The sequence below is a fragment of the Notolepis coatsorum genome (genome assembly GCF_963971535.1).
Source record: "Notolepis coatsorum genome assembly, chromosome: 3".
NCBI lineage: Eukaryota > Metazoa > Chordata > Actinopteri > Aulopiformes > Paralepididae > Notolepis > Notolepis coatsorum.
In genome coordinates this window covers 77,636,927-77,652,680 of record NC_140167.1, presented here as the reverse complement: position 1 = coordinate 77,652,680, position 15,754 = coordinate 77,636,927, and the positions used below count along the sequence as shown (strand labels likewise).

At 43.9% G+C, this 15,754-nt stretch overlaps 1 protein-coding gene across 1 annotated transcript in view; it reads left to right on the top strand.

Moving 5' to 3' along the window:
- Positions 1-15,754, top strand: part of LOC311225418 (EEIG family member 2-like) — a 106,312-nt gene that overhangs the window by 87,378 nt on the left and 3,180 nt on the right. Inside the window, exons 8-10 of the mRNA XM_084310691.1 lie at positions 4,025-4,244; positions 14,801-14,937; positions 15,156-15,225. Coding sequence (XP_084166817.1) covers positions 4,025-4,244; positions 14,801-14,937; positions 15,156-15,225 — 427 coding nt within the window. The remainder of the gene's footprint in view (positions 1-4,024; positions 4,245-14,800; positions 14,938-15,155; positions 15,226-15,754) is intronic.

The window sequence follows — 15,754 nt, the reverse complement described above, 5'->3', positions numbered from 1 at the left end:
CGACAGGTTCAGCCTCAGCATCAGGTATTGAAGAGTTAACTGAGTCTGTTCCCCTATACCCCCCCTCGGGCGCCAAGGGCTTCCACTGAGGGGTGATGCAAATAGGGATGGGGTGTTATGGCAGCTCATGATGGAAAGAGTGCGCACCGAGTCTGATCCCGAGTTGAAGAATTGGCTCCAAAAGAGAGACAACTGGATGTCCAACAACATCCAAAACGAAATCTTACAGCTGTTTGCCCATGATATTCAGCGACAAATTAGAGGCAAAGCATCCAAAAGCCCATTCTTTGGCTTGAGCGCTGACGGAACCACTGATGTCACTCACTGGAAAAGAACAATTCTCGTGTAATATACAGTTCGCCGATGACAACTTGGAAGCTCAGAACTTCTTTTGGGGTTTTTACAATGCCCGGCCCAGACACAACAGTTGAGACGCTGTTTTTTTGTATAAAATACTTTTACGCCTCGACCTGCCCATGGAGAGGCTGATAGGATACTGTTTTGACGGGGCCAGCAACAGGCTAGACCAGGGGTTCCCAAACTTTTCAGGCCGCGACCAAAAAAAAACGGTGTCAGAGAGCCGCGACCCCCACTATTATAGGAGGTAAGAAAAATAAAACATTTTAAATGGAAATGTATGGTTGAAACATGCAAACGTTCAAACGCACACACACTAATAAGCATTGGAGGCTTTTAACCAGGGCCGGACTGGGGAAATCATTCAGGCCAGGAAATATAGCCCCAGTCAGGCCACTTTTTAAGCAGGGGGTCTGGGGGTCCCCCACCAGGAATTCTTTTGTTATTTGTACCCTTTAAATGCCAGTGTTTGTGATGGCATCACAAATTATTGTTAAAAAACAGGCTAGCATATGTATGATTAGCAACAACACAGATTTTTATGGATTTTCTTTTTTTTGTAATTGATAAATACAATATTTTATTCAACTTCAGCCCTGATCATAACACCACATATTCATTTTATAATTCTAACCCTTTAAATGCCAGTGTGTGTGATGGCATATATTTGCAATATATCAAATGCAAAGTACATTTTTCTGGGGGGGATTATTACAGGCTAGCAGTGTCAATGATTAGCAGTTTTTCGTAAGGATCCCGCCTCCACCAATCAAGTTCAAGTTCAAGTTCAAGTTCTTTAATAGTTGTCATACAGAAGTACAGAATACTTTCATACAAAATGCTTCTTACTGTTACGCTCCAGAGACTGTGCTAGACAAGATAGTATCAAATAACATAATAACATAATATAGCATGAATTTAGAAGAAGAAAATGAGGTCACAGTGTTCGGTATAGACATATGTACAATGTTCTGAGTTACCATATAATATACAATACACAATACTATGCAGTGTACTAATGTACAGTACTATCTAGTGCAAAGCAGAAATGGGATGAGGTACAATTTTAGGTACAATTTACAGTAAGGTGTACGAGTTGTAGTGCAATCCTTCATCCATAAATATAAAGTGTGGGGAGTGGGTGCTACAGTGTGTTTGTTTAAAGTGGGTGTGTGCTATAAAGTGTGTGGAGTGGGTGCTACAGTGTGTTTGTTTAAAGTGGGTGTGTGCGTGTGGATGTGTGTGCTATGTGCGTTTGGTGGTTGTTGTTGTGTAGTGTTCATTCATTGTTCGTTTAGCAGCCTGATGGCCTGGGGATAGAAGCTACTTCTGAGTCTTTCTGTGCTCGCCTTGAGACTCCTGTATCGCTTGCCTGACCGCAGCAGTTCGAAGAGGCAGTTGTTCGGGTGACTGGAGTCTTTAATGATTCTCTTAGCCTTGCCCTTGCAACGCTTGTAGTAAATGTTCTGGAGGGTGGGGAGCCCCCCTCCAATTGTGCGTTCGGCTGAACGTGTCACTCTTTGTAGTCTGCTTTGGTCTTTTGCAGTGCTATTCCCAAACCAGGAGGTGATGTTGCCGGTCAAGATGCTCTCTATTGTACATGAGTAGAAGTTCTTAAGGATCTTTTGGCTGACTTGGAACTTCCTTAGGCGCCTGAGGAAGTAGAGGCGTTGTCGTGCCTTCTTCACCACACTGTTAATGTGTGTGGTCCATGTCAAGTCCTCGGATATGTAGGCTCCGAGGTACTTGAAGCTGTTGACTCTCTCAACCGGTGCCCCGTCGATGCTGAGGGGGCTGTAGTCCTTGACCCCCGACCTCCTGAAGTCCACAATCATCTCCTTTGTTTTGCTGACGTTCAGGGAGAGGCTGTTTTCCTGGCACCATCCCGCCAGGACCTTGACCTCTTCCAGCCAATCACATGCGGCTCCCTTTGTGTGTGTGTGAGAGCAAGAGAGAGAGAGAGAGATAGTTCTCCAACTTGTGTGAGTTGCAGTGATCTCCTGGTTGTTCCCCACCTAGGTTATCTAACTATTGCGCTGGTGCAACTAGAAACACTGGCCTGGCCTGCTTCTAAGTTCAGTGGCCTGACATTTTTTTTTTATCATCTGGCGACCCCCCAGCACCCCCTACCGATTTAAAGTTCCAACGTGGCTGTGTCTGTCTGTCTGCCTGTCTGTCTAAACTGTCAGGTACCTGTCTGTCTGTCTGTCTGTCTGTCTACGTACCTGTCTGTCTGTCTGTATGTATGTAGGTAGGGGAGGAGTCTATGGCTGAACATGCTCCTCCTCTTAGCAGCTCCTCATAGAGGAGATGGGAGGTTCTCCAGGAGCATCCAGCTTCTTTCTCATGTTAGTGTCTCTTGAGTTGATGTTACCCCCAGCATACCATGATGAAGAAGAGGAAGCTGGCTACTACAGACTGGTAAAAAGAGGATGCTGGCTACTACAGACTGGTAAAAAGAGGACGCTGGCTACTACAGACTGGTAAAAAGAGGATGCTGGCTACTACAGACTGGTAAAAAGAGGACGCTGGCTACTACAGACTGGTAAAAAGAGGATGCTGGCTACTACAGACTGGTAAAAAGAGGATGCTGGCTACTACAGACTGGTAAAAAGAGGATGCTGGCTACTACAGACTGGTAAAAAGAGGATGCTGGCTACTACAGACTGGTAAAAAGAGGATGCTGGCTACTACAGACTGGTAAAAAGAGGATGCTGGCTACTACAGACTGGTAAAAAGAGGACGCTGGCTACTACAGACTGGTAAAAAGAGGATGCTGGCTACTACAGACTGGTAAAAAGAGGATGCTGGCTACTACAGACTGGTAAAAAGAGGATGCTGGCTACTACAGACTGGTAAAAAGAGGATGCTGGCTACTACAGACTGGTAAAAAGAGGACGCTGGCTACTACAGACTGGCTACTACAGACTGGTAAAAAGAGGACGCTGGCTACTACAGACTGGTAAAAAGAGGATGCTGGCTACTACAGACTGGTAAAACGACTGCAGCAGCCTATCTGTAGAGGCTCTGTGGTGTCAGTTGTCAGACCAGACAGCCTGCTCTATGCCTTCCTGTAGAGGCCTCTGTGTTGTCAGTTGTCATACCAGTCCAGTTTATTGTTCAAGTCTCCCAGGAACTTGTAGCAGTCCACCACCAGCTCCGTCCCTCAGATAGTGATGAGTAGGGGCCTCGTCTTGCTCCTCTGGCTGATGTTGAGGTAGTTGTTGTCGCACCAGGGCTCAGTACTCGTCCTCACTGTCTGTGATGTAACTGACGATGGAGGAGTCATCAGAGAACGTCTGCAGGTGTCATGTACCTGCATTGTAGTAGAAGTCAGAGGTGTAGAAGGTGAACAGGAAGGGTGACGGCACAGTTCCTTGGGACACCGGTGTTGCTCACCAGCACATCCGACCAGCTGCCCTGCAGTCTAACATATTCTCTCTCTCTCTCTCTCTCTCTCTCTCTCTCTCTCTCTCTCTCTCTCTCTCTCTCTCTCTCTCTCTCTCTCTCTCTCTCTCTCTCTCTCTCTCTCTCTCTCTCTCTCTCTCTCTCTCTCTCTCTCTCTCTCTCTCTCTCTCTCTCTCTCTCTCTCTCTCTCTCTCTCTCTCTCTCTCTCTCTCTCTCTCTCTCTCTCTCTCTCTCGGTTTAACCTCCTCTCTTCCTATAGGCTACAGCAGTGGTCACTCTCGCTCCTCCAGCCTATCAGAGTTCAGTCACAGGAGGAACCTGTCAGTGGGCAGCACCTCTACGGGCATCGGCAGCCTGCCTGAGCCTAGCGATGACCCCCGACCCTGCCCCGACCCCCGACCCTGTCCCGCCCTGCCAGAGAGCCCCCTACCCCCCTCCACCCCCGTCAGCACCGCTTCGTCCTGTGAAAGACTCAACAGGTACAACACACACACACACACACACACACACACACACACACACACACACACACACACACACATACACACACACATAGTTGTGCCTTAACACTTTGAGTGCTAGCCACGATAAATCTCGTTATTTCATGCCATGCGTTGAGTGCCAGCCACGAGAAATCTCGTTTTTAATCGTTATTTCTTTTATTAGCGATTTCCATTAATTTCTCATCAATCTAGCCTCACGTTACCACTGGGACTCTCTCTGAGCTCGAACAGGGAAAATACCGCCCCCTATCGTCTCTCCGGATGGTATTGCACCCATTGGATTGGACTGAATGAAATGGATGGGGGGAAAAAACTCCGGAATCCACATTTTACTTATCAGGCATGTAACCGGAGACGATCGGATTCATTGCCGACCCTCATAACAGCGTGGAATATGTGTTTCCAGTACCCAGCGTTGGATCAATAAACGCGATCGATATTTGGAATGGCGATCAGGAATTGGAATCATCTTTTTGGAGAACATCTGATCTGAGGTAAGGAATCTATTTTACCAGTCTTGGGATAATCAGAGTTTTTTTCACCTATATCTCAGCGTGTCCCATGTGTGTGTGTGTGTGTGTGTGTGCTGATCAGGAAATGGATAATCGATTTTTCAGCCCGCTTCTCTAGCGTGCATAAGTACACATATACTATCGATAATCTAGCGTTTATTTGAAAACGATTCATAAATAGGCCGAAAAATTACAACAGGTTTTGTGTATTCCACTAAAGGGCAGTTCCTGCAGAATCTATTTTTTTTTCTGGAAGTTTAAAAAAACAAGCGTTTTTCAAAATGGTATAAAACGGAAATGTACCGATTAAAAAAAAACAAAACAATCCGTTTTGACAATGTTGACTGCAAACAAGTCATTGATAAGCGACCAATATAACGGTTTTGGCTTCTACAGTAATAGTATAAGTAGTAGTAGCAGTAGTGGTAGTAGTAGCGGTGGTGGTAGTAGTAGAAGTAGTAGTAGTAGAAGCAGTAGTAATAGTAGAAGTAGTGGTAGTAGTAGCAGTAGTAATAGTAATTGTACAAGTAGTGGTAGTAGTAGTAGTAGTAGTAGTGGTGGTGGTGGTAGTAGTGGTGGTGGTAGTATGGCGGCACAGTAGTATGGCGGCACGGTGGTGTAGTGGTTAACACTGTCGCCTCACAGCTAGAAGGTCCTGAGTTCGATTCCTGCTTGGGGACCAGGTTGCTGTGTTGCCAGTTACCCAGGTGGGGTATCTCCAGTGTTGGGCAAGTTACTTTTAAAAAGTAACTAGTTACAGTTACTAGTTACTTCTTCCAAAAAGTAACTAAATTACTTACTCAGTTACAAATGATAAAAGTAACTACCGGTAGTTACTTCAGAAAGTAACTATTGCGTTACTTTCAAGTAATTCTTTTACATAAACAACATACACAAATCTAAACTATTTTAATGTTGCTGTGGGACAAAGTGAGACTAGCCTCCAATCAAATGCCATGTATATGTAGATAATTTAATTACTATGTTTATATAGTGGATCATACAAATACAAACACAATAGATGTTTTGGAACTTTTGATATGTATTGCCCCTCAACAGGCCACAACTGGGCAACATTAAATTATGCTTGTTAAGCACTATACCAAAAATAAATAACAAATATACTGATTGATTGAACATTTTAATGAACAGATTGCAGAATGGGTACAGTACAGTACAGCTCAATACACACAATTGTTAAGGGGATGCAGACCAGAGAAAGACTTTCGTCTTGTTTACATCAGGGTCCCCCATTTTCAATTTATGACATACACAACATACAGATATAAGAATAATCTAATCATCTAAACTAATCTAATCATGACATTTAAGACATGCATGACATACAGATATATATATATCTGAGCACCTGAAGACTGTGCTATTAAACCAGGAAGTGCAGGCTGTGTTGATAAGGCTGTCAGCACTGGCAGTAGAGCATCCACTACTGTAGTGCCCTGCGCTGCAACACAACTAACACAACGTTGGATTCGTTTTGGATTATTTGGGCTCGCCAAACAAACTATCAAAACGTACACGGACCCGCGGTCTCTCGTTGACTGTGACTCGCTTGTGTTGTCGCTGTGTGTCAGACTCTGCATGCTTTCGAACACCCGCCCACCTCTACCTCTGATTGGCTTACCATGACATTTTACTCAACCTCAGCCAATCGTCAGCATGTATGCGCTTGTCTCGTGCACTGCCCACTAACCAAGGAAGAACAGTATTGCCTCTCGGCGCAGAGATCTGTCTGATGAAAAAAATTGCTTCAATCATAGTAACGCGCTGCATTTTTTGGCAGTAACGGTAACGGCGTTATTAAAATTGGAAGAGTAATCCGTTAGATTACTCGTTACTGAAAAAACTAACGCCATTATTTATAACGCCGTTATTCCCATCACTGGGTATCTCCCAGGCCTTTCTGTGTGGAGTTTACATGTTCTCCCCGTGCTCGCAAGGGTTTCCCCTCCCGATAAGATAAACCCAATGAAAAAACATGCACAACAGATCGCTAACGCTGTCGCGTCCCTGACGAAGATGGACAGGAGCACTTGGATTGGTCCCCGGGCGTGGCACACGCTGCAGCCCTTGTCTGCTCCTGGCTGCCCTTGGGGGGAAGGACGATGGGATGGCAAGTGCAGAGAACATTCATCAGCGACTCAGTGCATGTGTCTGTGTATGTTCCTGTGTGTTAAAAGAATTCTGCATGATAAATAAAGACGAATAGTAATAGTAGAAGTAATAGTAGTAGTAGTGGTAGTAGTAGTAATAGTAGTAGTAGCAGCAGTGGTGGTAGAAGCAGTAGTAGTAGAAGTACTGGTAGTAGCAGTGGTGGTAGTAATAGTAGTAGTAGTAGTAGTAGTAGTAGTAGTAGTAGTAGTAGTAGTAGTAGTAGTAGTATTAATAGTAGCAGTGGTGGTGATAGTAGTAGTAGCAGTGGTGGTAATAGTAGTAGTAGCAGTGGTGGTAATAGTAGTAGTAGCAGTGGTGGTAATAGTAGTAGTAGCAGTGGTGGTGATAGTAGTAGTAGCAGTGGTGGTAATAGTAGTAGTAGCAGTGGTGGTAATAGTAGTAGTAGCAGTGGTGGTAGTAGTAGTAGTAGCAGTGGTGGTAATAGTAGTAGTGGTAGTAGTAGCAGTGGTGGTAATAGTAGTAGTAGCAGTGGTGGTAATAGTAGTAGTAGTAGTAGTAGTAGTAGCAGTGGTGGTAATAGTAGTAGTAGTAGCAGTGGTGGTGATAGTAGTAGTAGTAGCAGTGGTGGTAATAGTAGTAGTAGTAGTAGTAGTAGCAGTGGTGGTGATAGTAGTAGTAGCAGTGGTGGTGATAGTAGTAGTAGCAGTGGTGGTAATAGTAGTAGTAGCAGTGGTGGTGATAGTAGTAGTAGCAGTGGTGGTAATAGTAGTAGTAGCAGTGGTGGTGATAGTAGTAGTAGTAGTAGTAGTTGTATCAGTGGTGGTGATAGTAGTTGTAGCAGTGGTGGTGATAGTAGTAGTAGCAGTGGTGGTAATAGTAGTAGTAGCAGTGGTGGTAATAGTAGTAGTAGCAGTGGTGGTGATAGTAGTAGTAGCAGTGGTGGTAATAGTAGTAGTAGCAGTGGTGGTGATAGTAGCAGTGGTAGTAGTAGTAGTAGTAGCAGTGGTGGTGGTAATAGTAGTAGTAGTAGCAGTGGTGGTAGTAGTAGTAGCAGTGGTGGTGGTAATAGTAGTAGTAGTAGCAGTGGTGGTAGTAGTAGTAGTAGTAGCAGTGGTGGTGATAGTAGTAGTAGCAGTGGTGGTAATAGTAGTAGTAACAGGACTCTATGTGCTAAATCCACAAAGAATGGATTGCATGGAGCAAGTTGCACCCTTACTTACAATGCATTATGAATTGAAAATGGGGGACCCTGATGTAAACGAGACGAAAGTCTTTAACAATTGTGTGTATTGAGCCGTACTGTATTGTAGTTCAAGTTCAAGTTCAAGTTCTTTAATAGTTGTCATACAGAAGTACAGAATACTTTCATACAAAATGCTTCTTACTGTTACGCTCCAGAGACTGTGCTAGACAAGATAGTATCAAATAACATAATAACATAATATAGCATGAATTTAGAAGAAGAAAATGAGGTCACAGTTGTTCGGTATAGACATATGTACAATGTTCTGAGTTACCATATAATATACAATACACAACTATGCAGTGTACTAGTGTACAGTACTATCTAGTGCAAAGCAGAAATGGGATGAGGTACAATTTTAGGTACAATTTACAGTAAGGTGTACGAGTTGTAGTGCAATCCTTCATCCATAAATATAAAGTGTGGGGAGTGGGTGCTACAGTGTGTTTGTTTAAAGTGGGTGTGTGCTATAAAGTGTGTGTAGTGGGTGCTACAGTGTGTTTGTTTAAAGTGAGTGTGTGCGTGTGGATGTGTGTGCTATGTGTGTTTGGTGGTTGTTGTTGTGTAGTGTTCATTCATTGTTCGTTTAGCAGCCTGATGGCCTGGGGATAGAAGCTACTTCTGAGTCTTTCTGTGCTCGCCTTGAGACTCCTGTACCGCTTGCCTGACGGCAGCAGTTCAAAGAGGCAGTTGTTCGGGTGGCTCGAGTCCTTAATAATTCTCTTAGCCTTCCCCTTGCAACGCTTGTAGTAAATGTTCTGGAGGGTGGGGAGCCCCCCTCCGGTTGTGCGTTCGGCTGAACGTGTCACTCTTTGTAGTCTGCTTTGGTCTTTTGCAGTGCTATTCCCAAACCAGGAGGTGATGTTGCCGGTCAAGATGCTCTCTATTGTACATGAGTAGAAGTTCTTAAGGATCTTCTGGCTGACTTGGAACTTCCTTAGGCGCCTGAGGAAGTAGAGGCGTTGTCGTGCCTTCTTCACCACACTGTTAATGTGTATGGTCCATTTCAAGTCCTCGGATATGTGGGCTCCGAGGTACTTGAAGCTGTTGACTCTCTCAACCGGTGCCCCGTCGATGCTGAGGGGGCTGTAGTCCTTGACCCCCGACCTCCTGAAGTCCACAATCATCTCCTTTGTTTTGCTGACGTTCAGGGAGAGGCTGTTTTCCTGGCACCATCCCGCCAGGACCTTGACCTCTTCCAGGTAGGCCCTCTCGTCGTTGGCAGAGATCAGGCCCACCACCACTGTGTCGTCAGCAAATTTGACGATTGTATTGCTACTCCGCTGAGCCACACAGTCGTGTGTGTACATTCTGCAATCTGTTAATACAATTTTCATTCAATCAATCACCGTGCAGATTGATCGATTGAATGAAAGTTTTTATTAACAGATTGCAGAATGGGTACAATACAGTACGGCTCAATACACACAAGTGTTACACATTGAGTGCCACGGACGCGTTTTGTCGTTAGTTCATGCCGACCTTTGAGTGCCCCCGACGCTATATAGCGTTTGTTTGTCTTTTTTTTTTTATTGGCGATTTGAATTCATATTTCATCAATCGAGCCTCGGGTTAGTGCTGCATAGTCTCTCTGAGCTCAATTGGGAAGATACCGCCCCCTATCGTCTCTCCCTGTGGTACTACACCCCATTACTTTACACTGATGCAGGGGGGGTGGCCAGTTTCCTCATTTTACTTTTCCGTCAAGGCCAACTGAAGGATCGATTGTGCTTGCCGGCCCGGAAAACGCGTGGATTATGTATTTACAGGACCCAACACTGTAATCAATAAGCGTGATCGATATTTGGAATGGCGATCAGAAATTGGAATAATCTTTTTGGATAACATCTGATCTCAGGTAAGGAATTTATTTGACCAGTCTTAGGATAATCAGAGCTGTTTTGACCTATATATCAGCGTTTGCCCTATGCGTGTGTGTGTGTGGCTGTGATCGCTGATGAGGAAATGAGAGAATCGATTTTTCAGCCTGCCTCTATAGCGTGCATAAGTACACATATACTATCGATAATCTAATGTTTATTTGAAAACAATTCATAAATAGGCCGAAAAATGACAGTTTTTGTGTACGCTCGAATATTCCATTAAATGCCTTTTATCACGGAATCTATATATTTTCCTGAAAAACGAGGGCTTTTCAAAATGCTATAAAACGAAAATGAACCGATTAAAAAAAACAATCCGTTTCGACTGTTGACTGCAAACAAGTCATTGATAAGCGACAGGCAGATTAGACACATACTTGGTGAGGTGAGGTGGTTAACCCTGGTAATGGTGAGGTCTGGTTAACCCTGGCAATGGTGAGGTGGTTAACCCTGGTAATGGTGAGGTCTGGTTAACCCTGGTAATGGAGAGGTGAGGTTAAATTAGAACAGTCTAAAAATGCATTAAACAACAGCTTTATTATGACATCAGGTTATTGGATGATCTATCAGATATCTCACAGCCCCCTTTTTCTCTACCCATTCTGCAATCTGTTAATACAGTTTTCAAAGTTTTCAATCTCTCCTCTCTTCCCCTCCCCCTCTCTCTCTCACAGTCACACACACACATACACACACACACACACACACACACACACACACACACACACACACACACACACACAGAGCAGAAGCAGAAGAGCTCATTACTTATTAGCAGCTTTGTTTGACAGTGATTAGTTTAGCTAAAAGTCAGACCGAAGCAAGCGAACATTACAAACTCCACCGCAAGCTGCTGCCTGTTGCGGCTTCTGTTTGCTGCAGCCAGGCTGCTCGCAGTCACTCGTTTACATTTGCTTCCTGGTATCACCACAAAATCCCGGAGCGCATCACGGAATTGGATCAACCTACAACAACCTATATATCAAAATGTAGCTTAGAACTTGTCGTTTTTAGCTAGCTATGTTGTGAATACATATCTGAAAAAAATCCTGTCATAACATTGAAGTAAAGTGGTTCTTACCTTGTATTTCAGTCAATATTCATTGTCTGCTTTCTCAACACACTTGTGGATGTCGGGATGGGTCTTGGCAAGAAAGATTCACTCCAATCCAGTAGTTTATCCATTAGTGCAGTTTGCTATTGGAAGATATTTGACCACACCAGGTTTTGCAAACAGCACTAAAAAGTGAAATCCCGCTGAATGGACGCTATGCGGGTCTGTCACTGTTTTAATGATCTCATAACTTATTATTATTAAAACGGACATTGATCAAATAATACAAAACTTTAAAACAAAACACATACACATATATTTTAATGTTGAAATGTAAAATGTATTGTCATATATTTGGCACAGAGTGGATTTTATATTTGTACCTCTGTGTTATTTTGTAGAATTCTTCCTAGAGTCCACACTCTGTCACTTGACCTAACACCCTACACATAATTTAAGAGAGAGATTATGCGTTCACAACGCTATCATTGAAGTGGGTGCTGGCATTTAACCATGTTTCCCATGTTAATGGCTGGCACTCAAACTGTTAAGGGGATGCAGACAAGAGAAAGACTTTCGTCTTGTTTACATCAGGGTCCCCCATTTTCAATTCATAATGCATTGTAAGTAAGGGTGCAACTTGCTCCGTGCAATCCATTCTTTGTGGATTTAGCCCTATGTGTTCGTCACCTAGTGAAGCAGGACTTTATGTCTAAAACTAACCTTCTTACCCTCGTACTGTCTTCTACTATGCACAAAACACTGCAGCACTCAAGTTTCAGCACTGTTGTTACTCAGCTGATAGAGTTGTATGTTCCTGCTGACTTGTTGTACAAAACTTGTACTGTAAGTCGCTTTGGATGAAAGCGTTCAGCTAAATGTAAAGGTTTGTGTCTGTCCTCTAGACACCTGGTGAAGCAGGATGTGTCTGTCCTCTAGACACCTGGTGAAGCAGGATGTGTCAACAAATTTAACTTATACAGCATTTCCCGTTGTGAACAATCTTATTTGGAAACATGACACACAGAATAATAGTATTTAGCGTTTTATTTTAAACAATATTTAATCGTATGATTAGGCCTATAGATATTTTTTGAGAATAAATAAATCCAATGAAGTTGTCAATTTCACAGACAACTCCGCCGAGGAGGAGGGAGCGTGTAGACTTCGGCGCCAAGGATGTTGACTGACCCAGTCCTGCTACAGAACCAGCACATTGACAGAAATAAATGACAAGCTGACCCGACATTAAGCACTGTAACAAGTCGCTGAAGCACACTGTATGTGCAACCCAATGGAGAATACAAACTCGTAACCACTATTTTGCGCTTGCGTTTGCCATATACGATATACATATACTGCAAAATAAATGCCTTTTTTTCGTTGAGGTTTTTTCAAGTTAGATTAAGACCTTGCAGGGTAGACTTACTTAAAACTGCTGTCTGATCCTCTTGACTGAATTGCTGCTTTCAGCAGGCCAACTCTGCGCTCTACAATGCCTATTCTCAAAGACACTCTGATGTCACGAGACCGCCGCCATCTTGATATGAGGGTAACAAACTGATTTCTACCATCAAATACATGCGTTGAGCTCTGTTTTTATTACATGTTTTATCACATTCTTGTTCATTTCATAACATTTGCATACGATTTGTTTTAAAAATATTGAGGCCAACATGGCATTTCACTATTTCGAAAGCCTTTCTGGTGATTCTAAGGCGAGATATGAGTCAAATAAGCTCCCCCTGATTCTGGTGTTGTGGTAGTGGTAGCTACATGCTGAGCTAACGTTGGTTACATCATATATATCGAGCCGATAGGAGCTTATCTTATCTAATCTTACGTGGTGGTATCACGTGTGCCACTACCCGATCAAACATCCACGTGGGATTGGATGGGATAAGCTCCTATCGGTTCGATATGATGTGGTTGACGTTAGCTCAGCATGTAGCTATTTGTCTAGGTTAACGTAGCTAAAGTTAGCTGCCAGCCACTTTTTCCTCTGTGATGGTATAAAACTTGCGATTTGGATTTCTGTTTTTGTCATTAGTACAACGCGTAACACAGCAGCTCTTTGGCATTGTGAAGGACTGAAGAAAATTCCGCTTGATTGTCTTTAATTTGCCGCTTTAACGATCCGTTTCTCCACTTATTAAGCTTACACAATGTACCAGGCTGGACAGTTCCCCCCCACGCTGCAGTTGCGTAGCAACAACAGACAGGAAGTTGACTTCGAGAATTGTGCGCGCGTGAGCCTGTGGTTTTGGTCAGAGTCATTATGGCTTCAGTGGATAATCCCGATCTGCATTTAAGTAATGTTTTAATTACAGACATTTTATTTAGCTCCATCTATGGAGCAAAACAGAAAGAAGCATTTTATATAAAAGTATTCTGTATTTTTGTATGACAACTAATAAAGAAACTTGAAACTTGAACTTGAGATACCCCAGTAATAACATTACAATTGACTTAAATACAATTAGGCCTGAATGAGTCGTGTTCCTCCCGGCCACCGGCAACGACCGTGTTCCTCCCGGCCACCGGCAACGACATTATCAGCCAAATGTGCATCGCAGATTACCTGTACATTGACCGAGTGGAATCCTGTTCACATAACTGGATTTGTTTATTGATGGAGCTTTGAAAGCTACATGGGTACAGTCTATTGCTCCGATGATGCTGGGTAACCTGGCGTAAAATCCTCTCTTGGCCTCGGCCTAATGTTATTATTGATATATGGATATTGTATTGGGGGTTGGGGAAATTACGACATCCAACATGCGTTTTGTTCCACACTCCAATTTGGGTCCCAAATTGCGGTACAATTCAAGGAGAATGTGTCTCGGGTAGCGGACTCTACTTAATATTATTATGTTCTCTCTGCAAATCTGCCCTATATCTCTGAAAACATCTGAGCGCACACCGCGAGAAGTATTCCTATAATAAGGCTGAATTAATTCGGAAATACCTCTTCCAAATGTTATTTAGGGTTTGACAATAATTACACTAATGTCGCTATTTTACAATTAACTATAATGAATTACGGGTCATACAGAACACGTCAATTTCTTTTTTATCTACTTTTTCTCCCATTTTCTATTTTTCTCCCATCCCAATTTCGTATCGTCCAATTCTACCCTCCCCTGTCTCGAACGCTGTTAGGCCATGCCTCCCACAAGCCGGCTGCAATGTGGACTAAGCCTTACATCACGTGTCCCCTCCGGATCTCTCAGCGTCGGGGGTCTGCGTTTGGAGGGCACGCCGCCCCCGTCGCTTCCTGATTCTGCTGCGCAGGCGCACCAACCGACCTGTAGGAGTCGCTGTCCACAACGTCCGATCCCCACCCATCAGCTTCCCACCCCCTAATACTGCCAATTGTATTAGTATGAACGACCAGCCAAGCTGATAGCAATGCGGAGAGCTGGGCTCGAACCCAGAGAACACGTCAGTGTTGAAACTAATGCATGAAACTGATGTGAGCGTATTCCGTCTGTCTGCAGTCTTCATATTCTACCACTTGGTGACATGTACGCATGGTCTGAACTGTGCGTAGATATACGCACAATCTCAAGCACATGTTCATTTTGATAAATCCAACACTTTGCTTATAAATGATCGTACGCACGGTTTACGCACATATCTGTGCGTACGCACCATTGATAAATGAGGGCCCTGGTGAAGCAGGACTCTCTGTGTTTGTCCTCTAGACACCTGGTGAAGCAGGACTCTATGGAGTCTCAGCTGAAGAGGATGGATGATACTCGAGTCGACGCAGACGATATAGTGGAGAAAATCCTGCAGAGTCAAGACTTTACTGCTAATCTACTGGACTCTAGTGCAGAGGGTAAGGCACATACATACACACACACACATGTTCTCGTTTGTGAGAAGTGACTTTGTAGAGACGAGGTCTGTGCTGGACACTTGATATTTTACTATTCTGTGTGTGTGTATATGTGTGTGTGTATATGTGTGTGTGTGTGTATATATATGTCTGTGTATATATGTGTGTGTGTGTGTGTGTGCGTGTGCGTGCGTGCGTGCGTGCGTGTGTGTGTGTAGAGGAAGGTCTCAGGTTGTTCGTGGGTCCAGGAGGCAGCACGGCGCTGGGTGGACACCAGCCTCCTAACAGGTCAGTCTGCAGCTGAATACTCTGTGTTTCCTCTAAGGTCGCTTTCACACAGGGGCTGTTTGGTCCGGACTATCGGACCAGAAGTCGATAGTCCGGTTTTTCGGGTTTGTGTGAATGCGCAGTCGAACTCGGTCCGTGGACCAAACACGCGAACTCGGTCCTCCAAAAAACATAGGTCTCGGTTCGCCTTCATCGGACCAAACGCGGACCAAACGTATCTATCTATCTATCTATCTATCTATCTATCTATCTATCTATCTATCTATCTATCTATCTATCTATCTATCTATCTATCTATCTATCTATCTATCTATCTATCTATCTATCTATCTAACTGTGCATCTTGGGTAAAAACACGGCTTATTATTACCATGGCGCGCGGCATTACAAGCACACTGTGTAAACATGTCTCGTGGACAGACTTGGGTGATCCGCTGATCTGGAGTCAGACATGGCTCGCAGTCCACACACACAGACACACACACACGCGTGCGCGCGCACACACAGGCTCGTAGCCACACACACACAT